Below are 17,209 nucleotides of genomic sequence, written 5' to 3' on the forward strand. Positions count from 1 at the left end.
TTTTTTTTTTTTTTTTTGTATTTTTAATAGAGACAGGGTTTCACCATGTTGACCAGGCTGGCCTCGAACTCCTGACCTCAAATGAACAACCTGCCTCGGCCTCCCAAAGTGCTGGAATTATAGGCCTGTGCCACTGTGCCCGGCCTGTTTCAATTCTTTTAGAAAACATGCTTTTAAAAATACCTGTTAATGAAAAAATGAAGTTTCTTCCCCTCGAGAGATTCTATGGACTTTTAATCTACAGCCAGACCAAAGATCTCAAATCCTTTCAAGTTAACAAACACTCAAAGAAGGTCAAACCTAGAACATCTGTGTATTTCTGGGAACAAAAAAAAACTTCCTATTTCTCTGCCTAGGTCACCTGCAGAGTAAAGAACTTATACTCTGTATTTTGTGCCCAAGTTCAGTGGCTCTGCAGAGCCTGGCATACCTGTCAGCCTCATCAGTGGCAGGGATCCCCTCCCGCTCTCCACAGATACTGAAAGCCTTCTTACAGACTCTGGCTGCCCTCAACCTTTACAGGAGTCTTTTCCCAGTTTGATTGCTTTGCAACATTATGTTTTTCTTCTCTTACTGTATTCAGATAACAATGTGGTTTCCTCAACTGTAACATTGGAGTAATACCTACTCTAAATACACCACACAGCTATTATGAGTAAATAATATCACACCTAAAGTACCTTTGCAAACTTTAATGTGCTATACAAGTGTCACTTTGCCTAGTAATATACTCATCTTCCTGTCTGTCCTTTCCATTGGGGTTTTAAATATTCTCACAGGTTAGCCCTCAGATTTGGGATCTTCCCACTTAAATATGTTAAATACCCTTCTGTCATTTGTGGAAGTCTTCAATATATCCTATCTCCTCCAAGCTTTCCCAAACACTTTTTAAAAATCATGCTACATGTCACTAACATACTGTTATTACCCTATCAGTTACTTTTAAAGCTACATTTCATTTTCAATATACCTTTTAACAATCTTTCCTTATCATGAAAGCAAATGTACCAAAAAGGCAAAATCTGAGGAATACAAATCAAAGAGGGCAATAAGAGAGTATTATCACCATAACACAGTTTAGATGCTTCCAAATTCTATGCTATTAATAGTGATCTGTACCAAGATATGCATCTCCACTGAAACAATTAATTTTAAAAGTATATAAAAAATTAAGAAACAGAAAAAACAGTGATCTGCTAATAATGTCCTTAGGAATAGGAATTAGGAAAAATAGAAATGATTAAATACAATTAATTTCTTTTTGACCTATCAAAGAGGGACATGCACATTTAGAATCATATGTCTTTTATCTATTTTATTACCTTCAATGTTTATGATGAATCATAGCAATACATGAAGGAAAGAACCAATAGTCATAGGCCTCTCTTTTTCAAAGGTGTATAACTATTAGTTCCTTTTTTGGAGAACCTTAAGGCTGATAGCAGAGCTCCCAACTGATTAGTGAGTCCTAAATAACCCATAAAAATGAACATACTATGAAACAAGAGGAAGAGTTTAAACTCAGGCTTTTACCGATTACATTTTTCCTTTTAAAAGGACATAATTTAACATGAGAAATCCGAGAAAATGGTAATAGATTCAAGGAAGTATAAGACTGAGAAAAGCTTCTAGATATCATCTTTTCTATGAGGAGTTTATTTGAAACTACTGGACAAAGAACAAATAAATTGATTCATTTTGGTTTTTGTTCTCATCTTTGTTTGGAATTTCTCAACTTCTCTTGAGCCTACTTGTACTACATCAGGACAGTATTTGAATTAGAAGTTGCGTTCCAGAAATTTGGAATCAGCCACTCTGTACCATTTCAGGGGACAAGCTTTTCTCCTTGCCACCAGGAAACCTTTCCCAGACTACATGGGAAGGGTGGGGCTGCTTTTGATTAGACATGAGTGAACAAACAGCTGTCTTAAAAAAAGAAGTCATAGCCATTTAAAAACATCATTAATTGGCCGGGTATGGTGGCTCACACCTGTAATCATAGCACTTTGGGAGGCTGAGGCAGGTGGATCACTTGAGTCCGGGAGTTTGAGACCAACCTGGATAAGATGGAGAAACCCTGTCTCTACAAAAAATACAAAAATTAGCTGGGTGCGGTGGTGTGTGCTCGTAATCCCAGCTACTCAGGAGGCTGCAGCAGGAGGATTGCTTAACCCCAGGAGGCAGAGGTTGCAGTGAGCCCAGATTGTGCCACTGCACTCCAGCCTGGGAACAGTGAAAACCCTGTCTCAAAAAATATATATTAATTATGAATTCATGGCTAAAAGCACGAATCTTGTCACATTATGAACACAGATGTTGAATAATACAATGGGTCATCAGGGGGTCTGGGAGCCACTGTTTGAGAACCATTACTTTGGACAGGGGTTTGAACTGGACATGGGGATGAGGGGGCAGTGGTGTTGGATGGATGAGGGGAAGGCAGAGTAGACTGGTTAAGTTAATCCACGCTTCCCTCACCCATGACCTAAATGGTCATGGTCCTTACCCTGGCCCCTCATTACCTGGCCTCTGCCCATTTCTTTCCTCCCTCCTGCTTGCCTCCTATTCTCCACTTGCTTGGGTCTGATAATTTATTTACTTTCATTCAACAAACACTGACTAGCCACCTATTGTGTGCCAGGCTCTGGTATAGGTTTTGGAGGCTCTGCTCCCCCTCCCCTGCCTATGGAACTGACTTGCTCTAGAGCCCTAGAAAATGACTTGCCTGTCATTTTCTCTTCCCCATGCTCTCTGCTTGGCAATCTTTCTCTCGTCCTTTAGGTTTCAGCTTAAACACACCTCTAAGGGGCCAGTCCCTTTCTGATCTCACAAGGAAAAATTATGTCTTTATCATTCTTCATCTCAGTGGCCATTTGTTTAATTCAGACAATGACTCTTGGTAATAATCTAATTATTTATGTATTTGTGTGCTGTCTGCCTTTCCTGGTCATATGGTCCTGCTGGACCATGTTTAGAATGAATGTTTAGAATCTTAAATACTACCCTGGAAGGGAAGAGGGGAAAGAGAAGAAAAAAAAGAGGAAAGAGCAAAGGAATGAAAAAGAAGAAAAGATTGATTCTGAAGACAAAGAGAAAAAGGTGGGGAAAGTGAAGAATGAGAGGGAAGATGAAAGGAGGAAAAGGAGAAGGAGGAGGGAGGAGTACCCGTTAGAACAGTAGTTCTCAAAGTGTAGCTCTCAAATTATCATCATCTGAGAACTTGCTAGAAATGTAAACCCACCAGCCTCACCACAGACCTAGGAATCAGAAATGCTGGGGATGGAGCTCAATAATGGAGCCCTCTGCATTTTAATAGGCCCTCCAGTACTAGTTCATGAGAAGGAGCTATTCAAATTCTGAACAAAGGTCTCAGATTATGCCCTAAACCCTGTACTCATTTTACATTCGGGAGAGTTAATGAGATCTTGGTTTTAAATTTTTGTTCGTAAATTTTACTGAGTTCTTTGCTTATAAAAAAACTACACAGATGACTTAGAAGGACAATTTTAGAATGTATTATTTAAGTGAATTGGTGAACCTTTATAATATATAATATGCATATTTTGATATATGTAACTCCTCATTAAAAATTAAGTGAGATCGCGCCACTGCACTCCAGCCTGGGCAACAGAGTGAGATTCCATCTCAAAAAAAAAAAAAAAAAAAAATTAACTGTGAATACTTGAGCAAAAAGGATCAACATGTAGCAAACTTAGACATAAGGCCAGTTTGATACCTTTCCTCCTAGGAGGTTATGTTATGCAAATCCCACTCCAGGCTTTCCCCCAGATATTTATTAGAAGAAAGCATAGCAATCAGGGAAATGCGTCAATTAAAAACAACTACAAGATGGCAAATCCTTTTCTGAGTTTTACTTGGAATGGGCTCCATAGTAAATTCTGGCAAAAGGGAAAACAATTTTAACCTGCAGCAGGTGTCATGCATTTAAAAAGAGATGCATTAAAATGTAGAGAAATGTTATTTTGATAAGTAGTTTAAAACCAAAAGCCATGACCATCCTATTTTGTGCTTAGAGAGACAGTCTGAGATACTTATTTTTGAAGAAGTTTTTCCAGCTAAATTTCCTAGATCATAGGTCTCCAGGAAAATGGAAATAATAGAAGCATTAGGAGAGGGCGGTTGTAAGGATTAAATGAGAAGGTACATGTCACATGTATAGTCCAGTTCCTGTCTAAAGGGCTCAATAAATATTAAGTTCCATGATTATTAGTAGTAATAATATTCTATGAATAACATTAAAATAAATAATGAATGCTGAGCACTCGGTAAAATTAGAGAAAGACAAAGTTCATGGCTGAGAACTCGTCTTTCTGAGAACATCCAAATGACAATAAATTATCATTGCCTCCAATCTCGTACCTAAAATCACACCCAAGAAACTTCAGTAGATCAACACCCAAAGACATTTAACAGCTGCTCAGTCTGTTGGACCAGCCAAGATTTTTTTAAAATACCGCAAGGGAGGGGTGGGAATGCCGGTTACGTCTCTAACAGCAGGCTCCACTGTCTCTCTAGAACACATCTCCAAGGTTTCCTGGTATTTTTTTTTCCCCACACCCATTTATCAGCCTCTTCCCCTCCCCTACTTTTTATTTTGTTTTAATATGAAGGAAATGGGCTTTACATAGCTTTTGTTGTAGCTTTGTAACTACAAACAGTCAAATAACTTACAACCAGATGTGAGTGCAAGTGAGCCACTCTTTGACTCAGGCACTTCTGCTGCATCTTCTTTCACACCACAGTTCCTGCCACCCCACCCTTGGAAGGAGGCTACTCCCAGATGAACCCAGTTGAGGCAGTAATGCTTGCAGTGGGGCAGTCTGTATGGGTGTAGCTGCTGTATGCTATGGATTTAGGAGTGAGCAAATATTTATTACCAAACCCTAGGATAGTAGACAAATAAAGCATGGCTTATGATAACACTGGCTTTAAAGAAAAGGAAACAACGGTCACCCACAGAAATTATGGTGGAGGGAATAGGTTGCGTATATCTTGAATTAAGTGTGCAATCTCAATAAAGTTATCAAATTCAGGAAATTCAAAATGGATGTAATACTTAAATCCACAGTCTATATTTCAATTTTGTCAATGAGCTCAATAATATCCTTTTTTTGCTTGTTTTCTCTAGATCTAGCCCCCAGGATCCTGCATTACATTTAGTTGTCAGTGTCTTACACTTCTTTTTAAATTTGTAAAATTATTTATTTTATAGAGATGGGATCTCCCCATGTTGCCCAGGCTAGTCTCAAACTCCTGGGCTCATGTGATCCTCCTGCCTCAGCCTCCCAAAGTGCTAGGATTACAGGTGTGAGCCACTGCACCTGGTCTCTTAATCTTCCTTAATGTGGAACAATTCCTCAGTCTTTTAAAATGACCATTCTGACACTGGCCTTTTCGAATGATACAGGTTGGTTATTTCCATAGCATCTTCCTCCATCTGAATTTGTCTGATGTCCTTGTGATGAGATTTAGGTTGTATATCCCCAACAACACTTCCTCCTTTTTTCTGCTTTAGTGTTTTTCTTAACAGGCTGATTATTCAGTTATTCTCCATTGGATTGCAAACCTGATTGCACATTAGAACCACTCTGGCAGATTTTCACACTATAGGTGCTGAGGTCCTACCTCAGTAAATCCTGGTACAGGTCTGAGGTGGAATCTTAGAATGTGTATCTTTCAAAAGCTTCCCAGGTGATTCTGATGTATGTATAACCAACGGGAAGCACCACAAGCTTCCGCTCTCAATCAGCATGTCCTGGCTTCTCTTTTGATCTCATTTTGCTTTCCCATTGCCATTCTCTGTCCCCACTGCATCAACTCTCAGCTAATGTAGAACTCGTCTGCCCAGGGAGACCAATGTGCCAGAGAAATACCGTCAGGTTAAAGGGCCCATTTCAATGTATGTGTTCTGTTCATGGTTGTATTTTCTGTGCATATGATTACACAGTCATCCCCCAGTATGGGGGTGGAGTGACTCCAGGACCCTTAAGTATAACCAAATCTCCACATACTCAAGTTAAGTAGTTGGCCTTGCAAAACCTGCATATACAAAAGTTGGTCCTCTGTATACCTGAGTATACCTCTGTATACCAAATTCCACCAATAATGTATTTCCCATTTGCATTCGGTTGAAAGAAAGCCCCGTACAAGAGGACCTGCACAGTTCAAAACCATGTTGTTCAAGGGTTAACTGTATATGTTCACAAAATAGCAACGTGGTCTTTTTGTGCACAAAATGGAAACCAATGCAAATCACCCATCACTAAAAGAAAATGAAAGAGAATAAAAATCCTTGAGATTTTCAGGCTGGTGGGGTCCGGTGAATTGTAGACCATCTTTATGCTATTGGCACATGGTAATCCACTTTAACTGGCAAATTAAGAAAACTGTAGTCCATGTTAGAATTAGGCTTGAATGATGCTAATTATAATTTAAGGTCTTTAGAAACATATCCTCCCCACAATATGTTACTCCCCAAGTGGCCTTTTTTGTAGCATCAGCAGTCTCAGAGTCTGTTTCTATTGTATCCCTTCACACTAGTCAATCCAGGAGTCATGATGAGTGATCAGAGGATGGTTTGCTTCCCCACCCCCTCCTACTTCTTTGCCCTCCTGCCTCCAGGCATTTGCCTCGGTGAAGGGGAATTTTTTCCCATCTTTAGTTCTGGCCACAGAACAGTGGTAGCAGTGGGGTGTCTCCCCTGCATACTTTAAGTGACCCAATATAGGAGGTTACCCCAGACTTGCAGGGGGTGGAGGGAAGTCGGGTGTTTTCTGCATTTGCCTCCTCATTTATTTGGAGACTCACACTGGGCTGTGATCCCTTTGAAGGCCAAATAGAAGGAAACACAAAACTGTGAAAGCCCAGACCAGTACCACAATGGCTATTCATGAACTGAGGAAATGCAATCCTTCTCCCAGGCCGGAGCAAGGGTGGGCGGGCAGGGAAAGATTTAGAGATATTTAGCAGTATCAGAACCAGCCAGTAACATTTCTAATGTAGGTTCAGCATTTTATCCCTGTCAAAGTATTTTCACATAATATGTGGACTCATCTGCTTTTTACCACCCTGTGAAGAAGGCAAGGTAGAAATGATGAAACAGAAACAAGGAGAAGCTAGTATTAATAGCTAAAACTATTGAATATTTATCATATGTAGCCAGTGTTCTTCTTTGTTTTTTGTTTGTTTGTTTGTTTGTTTTGAAACAGTGGAGTGGCATGATCACAGTTCACTGCAGCCCTGGCCTCCTGGGCTCAAGTGATCCTTCCGTCTTATCCTTCCCAGTAGCTGGGATCACAGGCATGCACCACCATGTGTGGGTAGTTGTTTTTTGTTTTTTGGTTTTTTTTTTTCTTCTAGAGACAGGGTTTTGCCCTGTTGCCCAGGCTGGTCTCGAACTCCTGGCCTCGAGTGATCTGCTTGCCTCAGCCTCCCAAAGTGCTGGAATTACAGGCATAAACCACCGTGTCAGGCCTAGCTAGTGTTCGAAAACACTTTACTTAATCAGAATTTAATCTTGTCTTGTGAGGGAGAGTGAGTACCCATAACAATCCTTATGTTAAAGAAGAAATGAGTGGGACTTGAGTAACTAGTAGATGTCATCACTGGGATTTAAGCCAGGTTTCTCTGACACAGAGCCCCAGCTTCTGATTCATTAGTTCTAGGGAAGGGCCCAAGTGGTTGCATTTCTAAGAAGTTCTGGGACTAGGGTCCATACTTAGAGAACAATTGATCAAGGTATTTCCTGACTCATACCATAGACAAGTTTCCTGTTCTGCTGATTTTGGTCTTGTGAAGACATGCAATCCACATAATACTATTTATAAAGGTGACAATAACAACAATGGCAGCTAACATTAATTAAACACTATTTTACTATCGTTCAGGCACTACTCTAGGCCTATGATATGTGTTAATTCATTTACTGCTCAGGGTTGGGAGGTAGAAGAGAGAGAGCACCACAGAGTTTTGAGGTCAAGTACTGGCCCAAGTATACAAACTTCCAAAGTCAGACCCCTCACACTAGCAGGTAAGGATGTGAGAAAAGAGAGAGAAAAGGAGAAGGGCAGGGAACACTCTGATCCCCGAAAGTCAACATAGGACAATCTTGCAGTAGCATTAGTGAGGAGTGATTGCTGGAATTCAAATCGTGTCCTCCTCGGCATTTACCTTTATTATCAGGCACGCTATATAAGAGAATAGGTGACTAGATATTCAGGGGAGTGTGCGTGTGTGTGTGTGTGTGCGTGCGTGTGTGTGTGAGTGTGTACTCTTCTTGGTCTGTTATTCCCTAGTCATTTAATCTTGGGCAAGTTCCTCTTTAAGTTTCAGCTGGCTATCTACAAAACAGAGATAGTAGTGGTGGTGGTGGTGATGAGGATGATGATGATGATAATGATAATGATGATACTATGGTAGATTGTTTATTGGTCACAGATTCCTCCCACTCAATGTGCACACTCCTTTGCAATGTGACTTTGCAGCTCTTCCCATCAAGAAATGGAATTTATTTCTACACTCCCTGAATCTAGCCTGATTTGAGAGTTGCTTTGATCAAAAAAATATGGCAGAAGTGATGTTGCATGGTTCCAGAGCCTGGGCCTCAAAAGGCTTGTAGCTTCCACCTTTGCCTTCTAGTGAGGCTGCCCTAAACCATCATGAAAAGGAGCTGGTGTAGCCTACTGGGGGATAAGAGGTATAGCCTACTAGGGGATAAGCTGGTGTAGCCTACTGGGGGAGGAGAACTGAGACTCCCCAGCCTATACCCAGCACTGACTGCTACTCATGCAAGTGGACCCTAACCCTAACCCATCAGTCATCACAAACCAGATGTTGTCTGATAAGGAAAACAATGGACACAAAGATATTTTATTTTTACACAATTCCAAGCAATTAAGTCAAATGATTTTACTCCTTTCTTACACTTTTCTAGGCATCCTCTGTTGAGACAGAGTACCTTTTGAAATTACTTTCAAGGGACAGGCAGTTTATATCCCAAGTGACTCATTTTAACTTCTCACAGCATCTAACCACAGCTGTTTATAATGGACTGTTATAAAGTTAAAGCTCTTGCTAAATCAAATAACAACCTAGCAGGAATGCCCAGTCTAAGGCTTTAGAGTCATGAGAGCTGCAATTGTAGAAACTGTCTTTTGAAAGAGCATAGCTTTTACACATTAGCTTTCCAGGACACAGTTAAAACTTTGCTTAAGCTTCAAGAAAAAAACTGGAACATGACATAGTTGGATGCATAGTTATCCTGATGCCCTACCTGGGAGCTCATATAAACACTGCAGTGAATCTCACTCTAGAAAAAGGCTACATGATCCAAAGCTGCAAGCCCAGGTCTAGTGCTGGATCATGTGAGCTCTGTAACACAGGGCTGGGTTGGCCCATTGGGTATTGTGTCTGTAGAGCTCTGGAACTGGTTGTCTCAGACTCTTGACTGCAGCAGAGCCTGGCTACCCCTTGGACTTCTCTCTGTGTTTCACAATGGTTAAAGCTAGGCAAAAATGGGACAACGTTCTTTTTGCTAAAAGACAACCCTTTAGTGTTCGGCAGATAAATGTTTATAATGGTTTTTATTCAATATTTTTCTTATTTGACACACTTAATTTTTTTTCTGTACTGTTATATATATTTAAGCTATGATGTAAATAAAATGTCTTGTAAACTGCTGTTAGAATGGAAGTTTTTGCTAGGCACATTCAGCCACAATGAGGAGGTGCTCCCCCAAGAAACACTTTTTTTTTGAGATGGAATCTCGCTCTGTTGCCCAGGCTGGAGTGCAGTGGTGCAATCTCGGCTCACTGCAAGCTCCGCCTCCCAGGTTCACACCATTCTCCTACCTCAGCCTCCCGAGTAGCTGGGACTACAGGCACCCACCACCATGCCCAGATAATTTTTTTATATTTTTAGTAGAGACGGGGGTTTCACGGTGTTAGCCAGGATAGTCTCGATCTCTTGACCTCGTGATCCGCCAGCCTCAGCCTCCCAAAGTGCTGGGATTACAGGCGTGAGCCACCGCGCCCGGCTGAAAGTTTGTTTTCAAAAGTAAGTGGTGATACTACTCAGCCGTGAAAAAGAATGAAATAATGTCTTTTGCATCAACATGGATGGAACTGGAGGCCATTATCTTAAGTGAACTAAGTCAGACATGAAAAGATAAACACTGAATGTTCTTACTTGTAAGTGAGAGCTAAATAATATATACATATGGACAGAGAATGTGGATTGGTAGAAAATGAAAACTCAGGATGAGGGGGTTGGAAAAGGGTGGATAATGAGAAATTATTTAGTGGGTACAATGTATGTTTTTTGGGTGATGGATACCCCCAAAACCCTGACGTTGCCACTATGCAAACTATACATGTAAGAAAATTACAATTGTAATTGTAACTTTAACTAAATATAAAGAAAATTTTTTAAAATGTTTAGTTAAAAAAAACTAAGTGGTGAATTTCTCACTCATGTCAGTGGTTGAAAGGGTTTGAGAGTTGGAGATTTAGGGAGAGCACAGTGCCAGTTGATGATGGTATCCTTAAGTCATAGCTCTCTTGCTTCCATTTCCTGTCTTCCTTTCCCATTTTCCAAGCCCAGACAGATCCGAAACCATAATTATCAGGCTAGGAGAGGTGGGTGAAAAGCTTGGTGGAGAGTGAGAGAATTTGGACGTTTCCCTTTCCCTACTTTAAGCCCAAATTGGGTGGGGTGATGGGAGAGGTGAAGCTAACATTTAAGTCAGATTTAGAGTTCATGTTATTTCCTGGAATTGGTATTTTTGTTAATGAACTGAGAGTAAGTATTGACTTTTAAAGTGATATAAAGAGTGTCCAGAAAAGTAATGGGGTTTTTCTAACTTCTATTCAGAAACAAAGGAAGAACTAGGTCACAGGAAAGATTTGTAGTAAAGGAAAAGTAGAGATAAAAATAAAGTCCCATGAGTTATTCAACGTACTGACTATATTTATTTTGTGATCAATAATGAAACATGCGCTCACCAGCCAGGAACCATGTGCAATGTGAAATTCTGCACAATGCAAAAGATACCAGAATGCTAAATGGATGTGAAGTCATCTGACTTCTATAAATGATTTGGGTTGTTTATTAGGAAAAAGCTGAAGTCTGCCAGTGGAACCTCAGTTTTTTGATGTGCTATAATTACACATATTGCCTAAATGGTGGACTAAAACGCTGCAAGGAAAGCAAAACCAAAGAGATGAACACCTGAAGCAGAATCACTATTTGAACAGACTCCTGTGATGGTGCCACTCTGCTTCTCAGTCATTTGACTAACGTCACCTTGTGGAGGTGGTTCAAGGATGTTGATGTGGAAGCGGTATGTGACTTCCGTTCATCTTTTACTGTGTTCCTGAGCCAATTATAGTGATTCTTGAATCTGCCATTGCTTTGGACTCTCTCCCTTCCTTTAGAGCATAAATAATTATGACACATACGCAGGGTTGCCTGTAGGGCACTGATTTTCATTTCTATTTTCTGGTTTCAGGACATGTGTAATGCCATGAACGCTGACTTTGGTTCAGAAAATATGGCCAAGCTACAGTGATGCCATGGCAGCCTAATTATCTGCATCTCATAAAGATATAGAAATTTTGAGTCAATTTCAAAGATTTTCATTATGCAAAATGCTTTCCTGTACATTTAGCAGCCAGGACACAGAGTGAGAGTGCCTAATCCCCTCCTGCAGCAGTGGCATTTTTAGCAAAGCAAGTCTTTTCAAGCAATGAGCCTCCTGAGACATGCACAGACCACACTCCACACCCCCCTTCCTTTTACCTCTTCAGTGGTGCTGGAGAAGGGCTGAGTAGTCGACAAAACCCATGATGTGTCTGTAATTCCAGTCATGTGCAGATCGGGATGCTGCCTCTCGCTGCTGTTTTGGCAGTAGTTTTCTGCAGTATTTCTGATGAAGACCTCTGTGGTATTTCTAATAAGGCGTTCCAGACTATCTGGAACTGCATTAAAGGTAGTGGGAATCTGGGGAGGAGCCGTGTTTCTAGTGCTCCTCACCGAAACTTCTGCTCCCAGGCCAGCTGAGGTAAAGAAAAGATAGTTGCAAAGATTATTCTCATGTTTCATGAATTCTTCACATAAAAATCAATTTTACTTAGCAAAAGAGGGCCTTTTCAATAATGGGCATGTGGATAAGCTTCAGTTAAATGAAAAAAGCAAATATACTTTGAGTGCGTGACAATGTTCATTTGTCCTGTCCAATTCACCCATCGTTTATCCATCCATCAATTTTATAAGCTGGAAGGAAAGTTGTAGAAACTACGCTACCAGAGAAAAACCCAGCCTGTGTAGAAGAGAGAATTAAACCTATTCTATGAGAATTTAGGGGGTCATTGAATTGGCTTCAGGGGAATCCATGAGTCTCCAAAAACTGTGCAAAATTCTATGTATATGTGGATGTATGCTTTTCTTCTGTGGGGCACTGTAATAGCTTTTATCAGCTTCTCAAAGCGTGTGTTAAACAAAATACCGGGTTGAGAATCACTGTTAATGACTTGCCTAACTTCATCACAAAGACTGACAATTCCTTGAAAAGTAATGACACTTCATTAGCCACAGTGCAAACTGTTTCTAATGCAACTGTGTAGTCACAAATGATGAGACTGTGGTATTTTCTAAGCTATCTTCTGGAGGAACACAAAATTGACTTACAATTTATGAGCTGGTGGGATTAATTTATAGCTTTGTTTTGCAAGGCTGAATTGCCCATATTAAAAAGAAATTGGTTCATGAATCAGGTTCACTTAGCCTTAATTTTAAAATGTGCTCTCCATCTCTTGGGGATCTTGCTAATGTGCAAATTCTGATGCACTAGAGATGGTCAGAGCCACTATTAAGGTCTCAGGTGATGCTGATGTTGCTGGTTTTGGGGCTGCACTGTGTAGCAAGACCCTAGAGCACACTTGAAGCACTGAGAAGTTCTGTAAATTATGGTCTGATGTGGTGTGTTCAGATGTTTCCATCAACTCCATAGTGCACTAGAGTTTTATGGGATACAAAACCCCACAAAACCTTGTATAATCAGATAAACATACCTTTGAAGAGTTTCTGGCTAAAAGACTGGGAGAACGAGGATTTTATTTTTCACTACTCATTTACTGGTTATTTATTCAAACAACTGTTTATTAAACAACTACTATGTGCCAGGTGAGGGCTCTTAAAGAAGCTATTTATCATCCTATTTCCCTGTTCTGGTCTGCCTTACCTACCCCTCTTTTGAGTCTCATTCCTTTCCATTCCAATCTCAACTGATTAGTGTATTTCATATAATAATATATGTAAAAAAGAGGGAAATGAGGGCACAAAAGGAGGATTAAGATGGAAAAGGTATTTTTATAATTTATCAAGATATAAATATCAGCCGTTCTTCTAAAAGTTAATAAAATGATCTTGGCTATAAAGCATCCTTTCCTTGAGATGCAAAGGAGTGTGCAAAGTACTGTGTATATAAGGGTGATAGATTTAGCAAATAAAAATACATCGTGTCCAGTTAAATTATAATTTTAGATAAATAGCCAACCAATTTTTAGTATAATTTGGTATGTTTAGTGTATCCCAAATATACAATAATACAAAGATAACATACTGTGTATTAGTAATATACTAAAGATTGTTATTTATCTGATATTCAAATGTAACCGAGTGTGAGTATATTATCTGGCAGTCCTACTTGTACATCTACTAGATCTCAACTTTGATAGATTTTTGGACATTCCCCTTAGTTTCTGTTTGTTTTTGCCTTTCTAAATCTTGTGCCACTATTACTGCTTTGGTGCTCAGGTTAGCCACTCTGGACATAGATCAGATTTATTCAGCCTTGGGGTGTTTCCTACATGACAAACTCAATTATACTATTAGTGAGATTCCTTTACAACACACTCCAAGAAACAGTCTTAATTCTGCAGTCTTGCTTGAGTTAGGTGCTTGAATGTTCCCTTAAGTAGACGTTTGTCTATTGTAGGGATGTAAAAATTTCTGTGTATGGAGATTAGCATTTTGATTGTTTTCAGCTTTGGTTGATCCTGATCCTCTGAGTTGACTGCTACATATGACGATTTTAGCTCTTAGACCCTCAAAAAAATTTAACCATGGGGTTAGGACAAAAACAAGTTTCTAAATACCTAGCATGTAATTACATGTTTTAGTATGTCAACCCACACTTACTCTTCTTCACTAAGGAGCTGTTGGTAAGTTTTTATCCTAAGAGCTTTTTAAAAAATTAGTCAGCTTACATAATTCAGTGGATGAAACTGGAGTTTCCCAAAAATAGATAAATTTTCAAAACACTCTTGAAATTTCTCTGCAAATAACATAGGTTATTACCAATGCACGTAGCTTTGGACTATCTTGTGGAAAAAGTTTCAGTCTTCTGTCATTATCTTTAATTAACCTTCTAAATATATTTTTAAAACATCCCATACCAAACAAGTTCATTTTCCATTTTAGACCACCACTTTTTTCCCAAAGAAAGAAACGACAGAATATTCAGGTCCAGAACCCTTTCATTCTGTGTCTGTGTTTTTAACTTGTGCTATTTAAGAAGCAAGAAAGAAGATTTAGTCTTAACATTCAACTTACAAGTTTTGTCAAATTTAAAGCAGTGGTTTGCAAACTTAGGTAGGCATCAGAATCATGTTTGGAGCTTGTTAGAATATTGAAGCCTTGGTCCTCCCCCCGGAAAGTGCGATTTAGCAGACTTAGTTTGGGACCTGAAACCTGCTTTTCTAACAAGTTTCTCAGGTGATTCCTAATATACGTGTACATACGGTTTTAGTTATATACGTAATATGAACCAAAAATAAATTTGAATCATTTATGTGGTTACTGAAGGATTGTAAAATGGATGGAAAGAAAGAAAATCCATTATAGAAATATATAAGACCATCAAATTAAGTTTATTTTATCTCCTGAACTCTGTTGAAATAGGTGCTATGAAATTTCACTTGAAAATAGTAGATCTTTGGATAGTTTGGTATCCATGAATTCTCTGGGTGTTCTTTAAAAATGTATATTCATTTCACAGTTGATGAAATAGCAAGATGTTTTGACAAACACAAGGAAAACTTCTTATACAATGGAACAATATGTGAAAGCTATTTTTGAAAGCTTTATTGTACCATTGTTACTACATTGTTTCCCTACTATAACAATTTCTACTATACAATTTCTCCCAGAACACAATTCAAGGTAAGGTCGACCATTCTTGGCCAATCTAAAAAGTTTTAGCATTCAAGTTGCATATAGCTCTTTTTATAGGGTACTATTAGCTTACAAAGTGATTTGTAATGGCTGCATAATATCAAGACCATCTTTCAAATTTATTTTTAAAAGAGCAATGTGTATTTTATCTTATAAATTAATATATGACTCAGAAATAATACTAGAAATACAATTTCTATAATGATAATAAAGATAATATATTGTGTAAGTTTCCCTTCTTTAAATGATACAAATAACTTTTAAGCATGTCAAAAACAAAATAACTTGAATGAAACTCATTTTTGAAATAGAAGAACTTAACTATACTGGTACTTTCTGTTCTGTAGGAAGATGCCAAATATAAAAATTTGAAATTTTAAAAATGCCAAATTACTCGCTTTTTTAAAAGTGAGTAAATCATCTGGAAAAGAGATAACAAATGAAACAGGAGATACTTTAGAAAAGGATGGTATCTATCCTATCTATCTATCTATCTATCTATCTATCTATCTATCTATCTAGTTGGCTCTTTGAATCTGCGGGTTCCTCCTCGGTGGATTCAATCAATTGCAGATAAAAAATATTAGGAAAAAAAATGGATGGTTGCATCTGTACTGAACAGGTACAGACATTTTTTCCTTGTCATTATTCGCTAAGCAATACAACAACTATTTATATTTACATTGTGTTAGGTGTTATTAGTAATCTAGAGATAACTTAAAGTATATAGGAGAACGTGTGTATATGTAAACACTACATCATTTTATATAAGGAATTTGAGCATCCTTGGATTTTGATGCCTGCAGGAGGTGCTGGAACCCACCCCCTATATTACTAAGAGATGACTGCACATACACACACACACACACACACGTGTGTGTGCATTAAATAAGGTTTGACTGGAGTAGATGGGAACGATAATGGACTAAATAATTATCTGAAAGGGTTAAAAGAATAATTAACATTTCAGAAAATATAATTAGTGAAATAAAGAGTACACCTAAAAATACATACCTAAATTACTTTTAAAAGACCCATGATTAGAAAGAAAGTAAAATTAATAAATGGAAATTGATACCAAGACATAGCATAGTAAAACACTAAAGCATAGCACAGGGAAAAATTAGATGAAAAAAATTGAAAGGCTAACTAAAGCAAAGAAATATGTTTCAATAGCCAACTATTACTCAACAATTCTACCACGTGTTGCATTATGAAGATGTGCTTCTTTTACCTGATACCCCATGTTTCCTTTAGGAGAAAAGACTGAAATAGTAGGGTGGAAGTAAGGCATACCGGGTGGAGGAGGAAGAGTGGCTCCAAAGTTCAGGGCTATCAGGCTATAAGGAGAGAGGTGTCAAACCTGAGACTAAACAGAGTCAGGGAAAGGGGAGCTGGAAAGGGGAGGATAACTTGGCATGCGCAAGACTGACTTGTCCATTAGACACAACAGGCACAGTGATTAGGGCCCAGGATAATTTTAGGGCAACACAATGATTTAATTTGTTTGAAAATAAAACAGAAACTTTAGAGTCAAAGAAAATGTTTTAACTTTTTCATAGATCAGGAAAAATGAGAATTTTAGGCTACATGAAAATCTATTATTTTACTTTTCTTTTTTTCAGTAGGGGAAAGGGCCCACAAAGGCAAAAGAACCCAGGGCCCATGAGAGTCATATATAGCCCTGTGTGTGCCCTGATAAGTTCAGTGATTTGTCACAGGTTGAATATGGTTGGGGAATGCTGGATGCTATACCTGCTATCTTCAGTGATCACATAAATCATATATCAATAATCACTGATAACATTATTTTCAGACATTATATTTAAAAGTGGTCCACTACAAGGCCCATGTTGCTACAATGATGCAAGAAGAAAAACCCTAAAATGACTGTGACAGCCAATTTAGTCCAAGTAGGGTTTCTATACACAAAAGGCACTTTCTGTTTTGCTTTGTT

General features: G+C 38.7%; 1 protein-coding gene across 1 annotated transcript in view; it reads right to left on the reverse strand.

Annotated features, from left to right (window-relative positions):
* Positions 1–17,209, reverse strand: part of PTPRB (protein tyrosine phosphatase receptor type B) — a 124,759-nt gene that overhangs the window by 97,493 nt on the left and 10,057 nt on the right. The window contains exon 3 of the mRNA XM_003906772.5: positions 11,818–12,074. Coding sequence (XP_003906821.2) covers positions 11,818–12,074 — 257 coding nt within the window. The remainder of the gene's footprint in view (positions 1–11,817; positions 12,075–17,209) is intronic.

Source organism: Papio anubis, chromosome 9, assembly GCF_008728515.1.
Source record: "Papio anubis isolate 15944 chromosome 9, Panubis1.0, whole genome shotgun sequence".
In the NCBI taxonomy this organism is placed as follows: Eukaryota; Metazoa; Chordata; class Mammalia; order Primates; family Cercopithecidae; genus Papio; species Papio anubis.